This window comes from Rhincodon typus, chromosome 17, assembly GCF_021869965.1.
Source record: "Rhincodon typus isolate 14 chromosome 17, sRhiTyp1.1, whole genome shotgun sequence".
NCBI classification, from domain to species: Eukaryota; Metazoa; Chordata; class Chondrichthyes; order Orectolobiformes; family Rhincodontidae; genus Rhincodon; species Rhincodon typus.
In genome coordinates this window covers 53,089,856-53,104,473 of record NC_063348.1, presented here as the reverse complement: position 1 = coordinate 53,104,473, position 14,618 = coordinate 53,089,856, and the positions used below count along the sequence as shown (strand labels likewise).

The following is a 14,618-nucleotide window of genomic DNA, read 5'->3' as shown; positions in this document are numbered from 1 at the left end:
TTCTGCTCCTCTGATGCTGCTTGGCCTGCTGTGTTCATCCAGCTCTACACCTTGTTATCATGGATTAAAATCAGTTGATTTTGACAGCCCCTTCAATTTCTTCTGCTCCATAGCCTTTACTGCCTTGAAGGAAATGCCACCATATGCAAGTTCCTCTCTGAGCCATTCACCATCCTTAGTGAGATCTGTGCTGGCAATTCTTAAATATCACCAGGTCAAGATTCTTGGCCTCACTTGGTAACAATATTGCTCTTGTACCAGCATCACATGGATAGCAGTAGTTCCAGAGGCCAACTTGGCATCCCTTTCTGAGCGGCAATTAGGGATGGACAAGAACCGTTTATCTTGCCAGTGGCACTCACATATCATTAAAAAAATACAAAAAATTAAAAACCTGTTCTCAAGATGTTAGCATCAAAGACGCAATTGTGTATCGCAATGTGAGGTATGAATCTGGACCGAAAGATTTCATTATTTCCTGGTACTACAATCTCCTCTGAGGGATCGTTATAGAACCATCATGTTCCGGAGATCTACAGCAGAGAAAAAAGCACTTCAGCCCATCAAGTCTGTCCTGGTTAAAAACAATCACCTAACTATTCTAATACCATTTCCCATACTTGGCCCATAGCCTAGAAAGAAAGCATCTGGTTCACTAATATCCTTTCGGGAAGGAAACTGTCATCCTTACCTGGTCTGCCCTCTGGGATGTGTATTAAATGCTAGCTAGCAACACCCTCATCCTGTGAATGAATGCAAAAGGAAAGGCCTTGTGTGCCTTGGCAATGTTAACAGTATTCCTGAAATATTTCCACAATTATCAATTATTATGTCTCATTTTAAATGCTTTGCCTGGGTTATGATCTCAAGAGAGACCACTAACATTTAAAAAGAAATTTGAAGTCCCAGCTATTAACTGAAATAAAAGATGCCAGATGGTTTTATGCTTCAAGCAAACTCTTTTGCTGTGATAACAAGGTGTAGAGCTGGATGAACACAGCAGGCCAAGCAGCGTCAGAGGAGCAGGAAAGCTGACGTTTTCTGAAGAAAGGTCTAGACCCTAAATGTCAGCTTTCCTGCTCCTCTGATGCTGCTTGACCTGCTGTGTTCATCCAGCTCTACACCTTGTTATCTCAGATTCTCCAACATCTGCAGTTCCTACTATCTCTTTTACTGTGTCAGAATTAAACAAAGCAACCTCTGCTAATTTTACACAATTTTCCATAAACCCTTTCTTTTTGAGCCCAAAGATCTAAAGGACTGCTTCCCATTCTGTGTTTTAATTCCCCTCAAGAATTCAATGCTCTGGCAAATTTGTGCTCTCTCCCAGGAGCAAAAGCAAGGCGATGGTTTTCAGGATTCACTTTAATTCCTCTTGGTGACACTGAGTTCTCCAAGGTATGAGATTCCTTGTGATCCTTCTACTAGTGTTCAGCCAGGTAATCCTCAAACTCACTTTAAGCAGCTAAGAAGTGTGACACAGAGGCTCAATCATGAGTTTCACAGTCTTCCTGCTTATGTCTACAGCTCTATCCAATTTGATTGATTGATTTATTGTCGCATGTACTGGAGTACATTGAAAAGTTGTGTTTATGAACAATACAGGCAAATCATAATAAGCAAGGATGTACAGATCAAAGGTTGTAAAAAACTTAGAGGCATTTCCAGTTACTCCAGCTCCAGAGGCAAAGATGCCTGTGACTGTGAGAAAATACACAGATAAAAGCAACGCACCTGTACACCACATCTCCATAGTGATGTTGTACACTTGTTATTCTCAGGTCAGAGGGGTGGCCATGGGTACCTGCATGGGCCCAGTTATACCTATCTCTTTGTGGAGTATGTGGAATGTTTGTTGTTCCAGTCCTATTTTGGCCCCCATCCATAACTCTTTCTCTGGTATATTGATGATTTCATCAGTGCTGCTTCCCTCTCACATCCGGAATTGGAAAGGTTTATCAATTTCACTTTCAAGTTCCACTCTGCTTTCATCTTCACATGGTCCATCTGGTCCATCGCTGACTCCTTCTTTTCCTTCCTCAACACCTCTGTTTCCCTTTCTGAGCGTAGGCTGGCCACCAATATCCGCTACACAACCACCAAGCCTCATAGTCACCTTGACTATGCATCCTCACACCCTACTTCTTGTTCCATCCTTCCAGTTCCTTCATCTCTGTCACATCTGTTCTGATGATGCCAACTTCGACAGGGGAGCCTCTGAAATGTCCACCTTCTTCCTCAACCGAGGGTTCCCCAGCACCGTTGTTGACAGGGCCCTCAGCTGGGTCTGACCCATCTCCTGCACTTCAGCCCTCAGCATCGCCCCCCCACCTTCCCTCCCGCAACAGCGATAGGATCCCCCTTGTCCTCACCTACCATCCCACCAGCATCCACATCCAGAGGATCATTAGCTGCTATTTTCGCCACCTCCAGCAAGATGCCACCACCAGACACATATTCCCCTCCCCTCCCTTATCAGCCTTCCACAGGGACTGTTACCTCTGGGACACCCTGGTCCACTCCTCCTTCACTCCCAGCAACCACCCCCCCCCCCCCCCTCCCGCACCCCACCGCCCCCACATATACACACACACCTACACACAAATCCCATGGCACCTTCCCCTGCAATTGCAGAAGGTGTAACTTCTACCCATTTCCTCCTTCTTCCTCAGTATCCAAGGACATTACTTGCACTTCAGTGAATCTAGTCTACTGTATTCACTGCTTACAACGTGGTCTCCTCTACACTGGGGATGAAGCATAGACTGCTTTGCAGAACAACTACATTCTGTCATAAAAAAGACCCTGAGCTTCCATTAGCCTACCACTTCAAAATGCCACTGTGTTCCCTGGTCGATATCTCTGTCATAGGCTTGCTGCAGTGCTCCAGCAAAGCTCACTGCAAGCTGGAGGAGCAGGACCTCATTTCCCACTTGGGAACTCTACAGCGCCAGGGACCCAGGTTTGATTCCTGCCTCGGGTGACTGTCTCATTCTCCCTGTGTCTCTGTCAGTTTTTGCCGGGTACTCTGATTTCCTCCCACAGTCCAAAGAGGTGCCGGTTAGGTGGATTGGCCATGCTAAATTGCCCATTGTGTCCGGGGATGAGCAGGTTAGGTGGATTGTCTATGGTAAATTGCTCTGTGGCATCCAGGGATGGTAGGGTGGGTGGATTAGCCATGAGAAATTATCCATAGCGACCAGGGATGTGTAGGCTGGGTGGATTAGCCATGAGAAATGCAGGGTTGTGGGGATAGTTTGGGGAATGAGTCTGGGTGGGATGCTGTGTGAAAACTTGCTGGGCCAGATGGCCTCTTTCCACACTCTGTTGGATTCCAGAAAAACTTGTTGACTAGACAGCTAAGTAACAAATGAACTTTAACACTGATTAATATGGGATGAAACACCTTTGTAAAAAAAATGAACATCACCAAAATGCAGAAATTAAGAAAATGGGATAGAACATCAAGATCCAGAACCAGTGTAAATATCCCTTCATGATGAAGCCAAGTAGCAGCAGAGAGGGCGGGAAAAGGAAGAATATCCTATACTCGAGATCCACCACTTCATGGGGGTATCCTACACTGTGTAAACAAAGATCTGTGGGGTGAGAATGAGCCTATCCAGTCACATGAAAACTTTTGGTACAAACTTCCGATAGTGAGGAGCTGTCATGCTTGAGAGACAGACACTGTCATGTAACAAATTATTATAAGCAGCATCACATGTGAGGAAAGCATCTGAGATGCTTACAGTGTATTGGGATTTCATTTCATGATTCAAAGGTTGCAATTTTTTTTGCTCAACCATGCTTGTCAAATTTAATTCAATGCTCATGACCCTATTCAGGATGCATACACAATTGCAGTCTGTCTGAATTGTTGGAGAAAGTGTGGAAAGGATTTAACAAGGATGCAAAGATTTGGGAAAGATTAAACATCCGTGCAGATCTGAAAGGGAAAATTGAAGACTGCAGCTGGTATAGTCAGGTGATGGCATGCACGTTAGATTTAACAAAGTTTGGCTTATTTGGGCATTACTTTAAACTGCTGGAATAATGGTTATTGTAAGGATTATAGACTTTTTATTTGGAAATACAAACCAGTAAATGGGAAGTCAGATTATTGATTTTTGTATATAAATCAAAGGAAAATGAAGCTATGCAGTACAATAGATTGGATACTTTTGAGATCTGCTGTTTTCAAGTCTCCTGACTCATTTCCTTTGAAGTGGAGATGCCAGTGTTGGACTGGGGTAGACAAATTCAGAAGTCACGCGATGCATGGTTATAGTCCAACAGATTTATTTGAAATCACAAGCTTTTGGAGCACAACACGTTCATCAGGTGAAGTCATTGGACCATAACCTGGCATCATGTGACGTCTGTCTTCATTTTTTTTGAAAATTAACTGCTCAGTAACAGAGTTTGGAATGGTTTAAGTATAGTTGATCCCAGACCTGAGGAGCAGGTGGGAGCAAACTTTCAAAAGCCAGTAAGCAAGCCATATCCTTCTCTCTCTCAGTCTTGACTGGAAAATAAATAACATTCAAAGGCTTTGTAAAAAGAAAGAGAATATCTAAGTTGAGCCAAGATCTAGGTCCAACTGATCAGCTACCAACATGAGTATCGTTGCAGTTGACAACAGTGGGATATCATTGCCAATAACCAAACATATTGTGAGAAAGTTATGTCATTTCCTTCTTTGAATTGGACTCCGATTAGCAGACTTTGTGATTTACATTACTTATATGCTTGAAAAGATTGTTTGACTCATCTGTCTGTCCATCCGCTTCATGAATAAATGGGTGTGTTTAGATTTTAAAGGGGGTATAGTTTCAGTTTGCATTAGTAAATAATAATCTGTTTTTTGTCACATTTTAGAAGATAGGTTTGTGTGATAATGGAGCTTGATTTCCAGTCCACTATTCCCAACAAGGTCATGAAAGTACGGAAAAAGTGACTTTGTTTAGAGAGCAAAGGTGAATGGAGTCTGTGAAGACTTAATATCAGTTTGAAGAGGATGGGGACAAGGAGATAGCCACATTGTCCAAACATGATGGAGCTATTGCCATCTTAAAACTTAAATGTTCTGGGCTTAATGCATCAATGAGTGGCAGTCATCTGATGATTTTCAATCTGGCTGGTTTAACAGCAAATGTCTGAAGATGTAAACTGAATAAATTGAATGTTGACTACAAAAGAAAAGAGAAGCTGATAGTTAAGTGGAAAGCAGAAATGCTTAATTTTAATTTTTCAATCAATGTTGACTTGAGCTAGACAATCAAGCATGGTCTAATTGAATGGTCGTGGAAACGTAAGAGAACAAATGGCCTACAGCTGATATTATTTCTTATAAAGATCGTCACATCTCTCCTTTGATATACATCACAGATTTACTCATATTTTCTTGTAACTGTTATACAACATATGCGAAAAAGACTGTATTATTGCTTGTACAGTGTTGCTAGATGTATTAATCATTATTTCCATTTGTACATATGCATCTGCAGGCCAGCAACAATTGTTCTACAAGTCAAGACGATAATCCTCCACCTAAGTAGGAATTCAACTGATGCAAGTTCATCTCTGCAGGTATAATTTGTCACACCTCACGCAGAAAACAAACATCTAGAGAAGTGAGGCCGACATTGAAGGATGGCATGCTCACTTTGCTGACTGCTGAGGGTTGTTCAAGAGGTGACAATTGACATTGGGAATGAAAAATATCTCTTTTTTTTAATGTAGCAGCACTCTGCAGAGCTGGTTTTACATGTAGATGTTTAACTAAAATTTCAGTGCCGTATCATTTGGGGATTTCATTTTTTTTCTTCAACACATGTCTCACAAAGCCAGGAAACCAGCTCTGTCTGTCAAATGAAAGGTCATAAACTGCCTTGATCTTTTGCTGTTATGTGGCCAGTTAAGTAGTGACGTTGGCACTCTGAAATCCTCAAAACCCACATGGGATGTGGAGATTGCTGCCTCTTCTCTGAGGATGTTGATTGTGTCTATGAAATGTACTGTGACTTTCCATAAGTTAGCAAGTTATTGAGGAGGAGTCAACAATACTGTGATTTGAAAGGCAGGCAAAGTTACGAGGAACAAACCTACATCGTACGGTGCAGTAGACCCAGGATCTATAGGCATGTGGGCAGAAGTTTGGTTTAATAGCCGTCAAGAGTCAGAGAATATGTGCACACTTAAGAATTGATTTTGTGAGATATTGGCCCTCGTTACTAAAGTTTCTGACTGGCCATGTATGGTGTAAAAACATCATTTCACAATACCACTTCAAATCAGGAAGAAGCTTCAACCTGTCAGACATCATTCAAAGATATGGGTCAAATGCAGGAAATGGGTATGAGTGCACTTCTCGAAGCAGTTATCTCAGCGCAGGCCCAATGGGCTGAAGAGCCTTTTCTGTGCTTTATGGACCCTTCAGCCCAACGATCCTGCGCTGAGATAACTGCTACTAGAAGTGCACTAATCCCAATGAAGGGCCTTTTCTAAGAATCACCATACAAAGAAACCACATCTCTCCAATGTTTTGTCAAGACTTTGATAAAGAATTCATTGAACAATCGGAAAGCTGTTTTTTAATTATTCAGTTTTGCCAAAGGTAAGACGAAAAAGAAGATATTTAATAAGATCATGAGATTCAAGAGACTGACAGAAAGTGTCAAATGTGATATGTTTAGCTCATATAATCTCACAACTGTTCAGCACTGATTCTTGTCTCTGCTTAAATGACTAAAGGGGTCACATCATAATGAGCTAAAATTCCACACAAAATACCAACCGACAATGATGTTAGGTCTGAATTAACAGTGGCGTTGTTGGGTAGTAGCTGGGTTATTGTTTCCAGGCTCTCTGGAATGTTCCAATCATGGAAAAGTAAAACACTAAAAGAGAAAGGTAACAATATGCTCACTCCTTTCAGAGAATCTCTTAGCTCTCAGTCAGCGATATTTAAGGAAGAAACATGACTCACGAGCTATGTCAGACCACAGGGGCAAGTTTACCTGAACATATCCAGCAGGAAACTGTCAAATTGCTCATTTTACTCCCTGCCTGGTTTTAATTTCCAGTAAAGTTTTGGTTAAAATGAGCTTTCTTTATAAACAGGATGGTTACCGCATTCAGTTGTAATCACTAAAGAAACAATTATTAAAGGGGGAGTTCAAGACAACAGAACCACCAGGAGAACAGTAGCTTCCATGATGTCAGCAGTGGGGGTGCTTATGCATGTGTCGGTGAATGTTGTGCTAGCCGAGTGTGCGCGCAGAGTGGTTTGTGGTTGAATGGGAGTTACCACCTTGTTACGTAACACCTTTAATGAAATAAAACACATCAAAGTGGGGAGTGTTATCAACCAAAGTTCAAAACCAAGCCACTTTTTTAAGTTTGTTCATGCGGTATGGATGTCACTAGCAAATCCAACATTTGTTACCCCTTTAACTGATTTCAGAGAGAGCCAACCACACTGTAGTGGCGTCTGGAATCACATGGAGGCTAGACTGGACAGACTTCCCTCCCTGAAGGACAGTAATGAACTAAATGGGTCCTTACAACTCTCAACAGTAACTTCTTGGTCACCATTGTTGAGGCCAGCTTTATATTTATTCCAGATTTATTAATTGGATTTAAATTCCACCAGCTACTGTGATAGGATTTGAACCTGTACACTCAGAGCACTAGTTGAGATCTCTGGGTACCAGTCGATTGATGTTGCCACCACACCACCATGGTCAAAAGTAATGTCAGACAAGGAAGTTTTTAGGACTCAGCTAATGGAGGCAAAGTGAGGCTGAGAGGGTGGAGAGGTTTAGGGAAGGAATTCTAGTGGGCAGAACTTAATTGTAGGGTCAAGGCACAATTAAAGGCAATTACAGCAACAGTGAAGTGATTAAAGTAGGAATTGTACTAAAGGTCAGAATTAATTTATCATAGAATCCCTACAGTGTAGAACTAAGCCCTTTGGCCCAAAAAGTCCACACTGACCCTCAGAGAATCCCACCCAGACCCATACCCCTAATTTACACGTCCCTGGACACGCTACGGGCAATTTAGCATGGCCAATCCACCTAGCCTGCATATCTTTGGACTGTACCTGGAGGAACACCACGCAGACACGGGGAGAATGGGCAAACTGCACACAGACAGTTTCCCGAGGGTTGAATCAAACCCAGACCCCTGTGAGGCAGCAGTGCTAACCACTGAGCCCATGCGGAGATCTTAGAGGAGGGTAGAGGAGATTCAGAGGGGTAAAACCAGCACATAGATAAAAAAGAATGAGTATTTAATGCAGAATGCTATCTCTTCCTCCGGAATGAAGTCTGATGCTTCATCAAAACAAAGGACTGGGTCCGACTCCCAGCCAGGCACATTCCAAGTGGAAGCAATGGTGAAAGCTCTGATCTGTGGGAGAGGGAAGGGAACTGAAGGTACGTTGGTGCAGGCTGGGTTTTTGGAAATACTTTCAACCTTCCCTGTCCCAAAAAAAAATGGTGGGATGGTCAGTTTTGGCATCCATTCTGGTCGGACCTGCCCTCTGAGGTTGGTCAGGATGTGGTTGGTGCCCAGCTCCACTACATAGTGACTTACAGTGTCCTATATCTACGTGATAGAACACTGATTTGTTCTGACTCTACCGCTCACAGGGCCGCACTGACCACCATCCCGTGGGAGGTCTAGGACTTCCAAGGTCCCTAGACCTCCAATTGCCAAGGCCAATTTGGTAAGGGAGTAAGGGGAGCGGGTATTTGTCCATTATTTTCCCTCTGCTACAACTTATTTCTGCCTGATGAGAGATCTGAAAATTCACTTCTGTCCATTTACTAACAAATCATCCATGATAGATTTAGTTAAGCTCAACCGTGTCCAAATTAAACAGGAAGCGTCCATCAAAAGGACATTAAAGGATCTTCAGAATTACTTAAAAGTGCATTCAAAGAATGCTAATAACCCTGCTTCCATTGACAAGATTACTGCAAGAGATGGAGTCCGTATCTTACATATGGTAATGTAATCAGTCTAACTTAACCACTTTTCTAAAAATGGTGGCAGCTTGTCTTGTTGAAATTCTGAACCAATTGCAACATACATTCAAGCAAATCTGGGCTAGTGATGCACCTTCAACCCAGAGTATATAAAGACCATCTCATTTTAAAATAGTGTGAAGGAGCACCAGCTATTTTAAATATTTGGACATTCAAAATTTTGTGATTGTGTTAAACTGCTAATCCTGAATAAACAGGCCCTGCTGCATTTTGTATCCATATTAACATGGCAACAAAGGAATTTCTCTGCTGTTTGACATTAACACTGGTCTATATCTGTTTTCCCATTGTAAAACTGTGACAATGTTGCTGAGCCCCATCTTTAATCTGTTCTTGTGTAGTGAGTCCATTGCTCCAATTAGTTTTCTCTCTTTTCTTGTCTCCCCTTAGTTCCATTTGCAGCAAATTGTCAGTGCCAATTATTTTCCTTTTTTTTGCTCATATTTGCCGTGTAGATCAGAACGTGTCAATTAAATGCATATGGTGTAGTCAGCCTTTGTACATAGAAAGCATTTTGCTTCACCAATTATGGCCACTAATAGGCTTACATGCCTGGCCACTTTACAGTTTTTATGTAGACATAGTTCTAGTAGTATAGTCACTGTGCCAGACAACATAATTTTGCTTTTCATCACATCAGCAATAAGCAAAGGAAAGTGGCTCAGGTCTTTGAGGGGACACAATCCTAAAACCACTCAAAGAATGACTAGCATGGGAGTTTCTAATGATAAAATGTGACACAGCATTAGAAAGTGGACCCTGGTGCATCTCATTTGACCTTGTGAACATTGTTTCTGAGAACTGTGTGTATTGAGAGAGAATCTCACAGCGAACATTCTGGCGAGTGCCTTTTATAGTGCTCTTTCCATCCTATAGAATAGGATGTGCAGCACAGAGGAAGCTGGTCAACCCATCTACTCTAAACCACTTCCTTTGAAGGGAAATTCGGTCTGTCCTACGAGCACCACTCCCCATAATTTTTCCCTTTTTTTCTCCAAATATTTATCCAGCTTTCTTTTGAACACAGTCATTTTTTGGCATCCACTGCAATATCAGCCTACCAAATCCTAACCACTCTTTGTGTCAATTTTTTTTTCACATGTTGCCTCAGTTTTTCTTGCCAACCGTTATACCTGAAGTGAAGTTGGACTATGTGATTAACAATCCTTCAGCCACTGGAAACAGTTTCTATTTACAAACATACAGAGGGGGCAAGAGTAGGCCATTCAGCCCCTCAGGCCTGCTCTGCCATTCAATACAACTATTGGCCTATCTGAGTGTAACCTCAAATCTGCAATCCCACCTATCCCTGGTAATATTTCAGCCTCCTGCTTAACAAGAAGCTATATACCTCCATCTTAAAAATAATTCCAGGACTCGGCTTCCATCTTTTCAGGAAGAGATCGATAAATACCCATGGCCTTCTGGGAGAAAATAAAATTCCACCCCAGCTTTCAATGGGTGACTGCTGATTGAGACACAGTGAGCCCTAGTTCTAGAACCTCCTATAACAGGGAACACCCTCTCCACAGTCAAGACTCTCAGGATGTTAAATGCTTTAGTCTAAGTTGCCTGTTACTCTTCTAAATTCCAACAGATACAAGTTTGGCAAATGTCCTCTAAATTGCTTCCAATGTGTTAACATCCTTCTGTAAATAAAGTGACCAATACAGTACACTAGACATGGTCAGACTAGTGCCTGGATAACATGAACATAACCTGCCTACTTTTGTATTCAATCCCTGTTATAATAAATGACAACATTCTATTAGATTTTCTCATCATTTGCTGTAAATGAGTTCTGAGGAAGGCCTGTACTAGACTTGAAACATTAACTCTCTCCACAGACCTGCTGGGCTTTAGGCCCTTGCCTTTCTAGCTGCTCCTCCAAATCAATTACTGGCTCTTTCTAGTGTGGTGGCAATGGTGAGAAGCAGCTTGTAGTTCGAGGAGCCCCTCCGCACAGATTCTGACTTCCTCACTTGCGGAGGTGAAATTGCACTGATCGACTGACACTTGAGAGAGTGTTGTGGTTGCTAGAGTCTGAGCCACCCTGGCAATGTGGGCTCACGCGATAAGCACCATTTTCCTTCCCCACTCCCTTAGGCTATCAGTGGCCCAGAAATAGTGGAAGCACGAGGGCCGGCGATTTATCCTCCTGGCTCTGGTTAATGGAATATGAGCAGCATTGAACCTTATAATTATAAAATTAAATAATACTCAAGCACTAAATAGTAACAACTGTAAATATCAAAGGAAAATAATTCTAAAAAGTGAGACTAAATCATAAGATACATATGAAAAGAACAAACAACACTTCAAATCTGTTTTTAACGGCGCACTGAAATAGCAAGTGCATAATTTTTATATGAACATTAGTACATAATTTATAAAGGAGCTCAAACCACCTGGTTTCAGATATGCAACAGGTAGGCTCCTAGTAGGGTTTCTGTCCCTGTCATTTGTTTCATATTTTAATTCTTTAGCGTTCTTGGTGCTTTGAACCGGTGTTGCTCAAAATGGTACTGTTTGTGGCAAAGTCTATTTATGGACAGGATTCTCCACAAATAAATGTTATTAAGTATTTCAACCTGCATTTGCTAAGATTAATCTCAGTGGTAAGGAATCAATACCAAAGGAGATTGAGTGAGAAATGTCTTTGAAGCCTGGATGTAATTTTTAAGCCTAAAGTGCCAGCATTCACAAAGGACCAAAGGCATTTTTATCCTTTGGAGAAAGGCAATTAGTTATGTGCAGCTTGAGAAATACCAGGGGGTTGGTGAGGAGACAGAGCTTCCATGAACTTTGACAGACGGGGTTGGGGAATGAGTGTGAACTCTTGGCTTTATCCTGCACCACACTCTGGTCATTTTGTCTACTGAGGTGACCCCTTCTTCCCTCCATCCTCCTGCCACCTCGTACTAGTTATAAAATAGTTTCAAAATGCTCCCCTATTGTCACACTAGACAATGAAACTGTATATCGTGGGACTAAACTTGATTGATAGATTAGATATCTAGTCTCTGCTGGGTTAGCTGAGCACAGTGTCGGGGGGACACATACCAAACTTGTCTTTTGTATTATTCAGCTGAGGACCAGAAGTAAAATACATCATGGTTCCATTAAACATCAGCATGCAACGACTGGCACTGTAAAGTCTGTGCATACAGATTGAGGACTGGCTCTGCATCTGTAAATGACCAGCTCTCTTTCAGGATCATGTTTCAGGTGTTATTGGTGAAGAGAGCTCCCGATGCCTGTGCTCCCGCATTGGCTAGCACCTTCAAAACAGAGAGGCAGCGCTGATCATTAAGATGATAGATCGTGCTGTGTTCCATTTGAAAAAAACGATGTTCTGTATTGTGTAAGGTAACTGAAAACCGACTTGGTTTATGTGTTCTGTACAATCTTGAGAAGAGAACAGAATGACTAAAGGGACATGAAGATTACCCTTTGAGGCATATTTTTCAGCCAAGGAGAAATAAAAGAGATGGAAGAGCTGTGAGACATTTCTCATCCTCATACATAAGCAATGCAATGTCGTGATGGCCTTACTGACTTACATTGGCTTCTGATCTGGCAACACAACAAATTCAAAATTTTCAGCCTTGTTCTAAAATGCATCCATGTCACTCCTTCCTTTCCCATCTTTGTAGCATCCTCCAGCCCAAAGCTTTAAAATATCCAGATCCTTCTAATTCTAACCTCTTGGTGTATCACTGATTTGAATTGCAATTTGAATTGTAGCTTTATTTCAAAGTAGGCCCTAAAATTCTCTCCAAGTGTCTGTTGGTCTAATTTCTCCCCTCTCTTAAGCCAGTCCTTTGAACTTGCCTCTCTGTCCAAACTTCTATTAAACTGCCTTAGAATCTCCTCATATAGCTCAGCGTCAAATTTTGTCTGATACTGCTTTGTTTGAAGCAACCTGCGATGCTTCATGAGGTTTAAAGGCATCATCTGAGTACAAGTTCTCTTTTTGTTGTAATCTTGGCTTCATTTCAGAGTGCAAAGCAAAAGAAAATGTTCTGACACGTCTTTTGTGAAGGTGGTGCCCTTTCAAAAAGAACAACATCTAAATTCTCTACTATCTTTATTTTACAGGGGAATACGTACAAATCTTCAAGGTTGAGAAGCAGATCACAAAAACCAGAACAAAATGAAAAAAAAATTGGAAACTGTGGTTACTAGTCATGAAAATGCAAAATTGTCTGTTGTGGAAGTGCAACATATAAGACAGTAAAACAGTTTTGCATTTAAAATGATTCCCTTGGCAATCACTTCAGCAATTTTTGTTCGACGACAGTACAATTTAATCTTTTTTAGATAAACAGAATAAAACTAAGGTGATTAGAAGTGCATAGGAGGCTAATTAGAGCTTGTTTTTCATTATAATTAATGGCAATAGTGGAAGAAAGCTGCAATGAACCATTTTTCTTAAGAGACTGGCTCGCACTAATATCATCGACTTGACAATGAAGTACGTAGTGTGTGTTGTATGCTGATGCTGTTGTGATTTTTGTGATCTCTAGTTCACTGGGAATAGTGGAAAAGCTGATTAATCACTGAAGTCAATAAGCAGGAATCTTGCTATAGTTTGATAACAAGTTTAAAATTAGGAGCAGAAGTTCAACCATGAAACATTAAGTCATTAGTAAGAGAGTACATGATCATTCAAGGAGCTGATTGGAATCATTAAAAAAACGCCTCCTCCTAATTAACTGTTCACCAAAAAGATACTTCTGCTACCAAAGTGATCTTTCCCAAGCAGATTTTTTACTTGAAGAAGAGCAATAATATATCCAGAGGTTTTTTTTTGAAATAAAGGAACAGTCACATTTTGCTTCATTTCAATGAAAAGTTATTTCCTTTATGTTATGAGTGTATGTGATTCTTTATATGACCAGCAGGTTTCCCTTGCAGCCATGTCTCAGTTGGTCATACTGTTGCTGTGAGTCAAAGCAGGAATGGGTACAAGTCCCACTCCAGGATTTGCGCACAAACATCAAGGTTACCACTCCAATTCATGATAGGGGAATGTGCTCACTCTACTGGGGTGCTGTCTTTCAGTTTTCATGTTAAATCAGGTCCTGCCTGTCCTTGCTGGTGGATTTAAGAACTCAAGGCATTATCTCCGAGAAGGCCATAGGAATTGCCACTGCTGTCCAAGCAAAATGACATCCCACAATGAACGTCAGGCATCAGGACATAATCACATTGCTGTTTGTTGGAGATTGCTGTGTGAAAATTGGTTGTCGTGTTTCTGACAGTACAACAGTGAATACACTTCAGTTACTTTAACTGGAAGGTGCATTGGGTGTCCTGTAGTTGTGAAAGGCACAATGTATCAGTAAGAGTTTCTTTTCTTCCTGTCTGAAGCTGTTACACCAATTGCCATGCTCTAAATGCAGTAACTAAATTTCCCCTGTTCTACAATATAGTATCTTCTATTGCTATATATTCAATGTAAAGTATTTGAGCATCTGCACACAATAGATCTCCTCAGGAAGTGCTCACTGATTTAAAAGGTAAGTAAAGTACAAGATAACCCCTCACACTGAC

General features: G+C 41.4%; 1 protein-coding gene across 1 annotated transcript in view; it reads left to right on the top strand.

Moving 5' to 3' along the window:
- luzp2 (leucine zipper protein 2) overlaps positions 1 to 13,856 on the top strand; it is a 336,625-nt gene extending 322,769 nt beyond the window's left edge. The window contains exons 11-12 of the mRNA XM_048606810.1: positions 5,511 to 5,592; positions 13,161 to 13,856. Coding sequence (XP_048462767.1) covers positions 5,511 to 5,561 — 51 coding nt within the window. The 3' untranslated portion in view covers positions 5,562 to 5,592; positions 13,161 to 13,856. The remainder of the gene's footprint in view (positions 1 to 5,510; positions 5,593 to 13,160) is intronic.
- Positions 13,857 to 14,618: the final 762 nt, after the last annotated feature.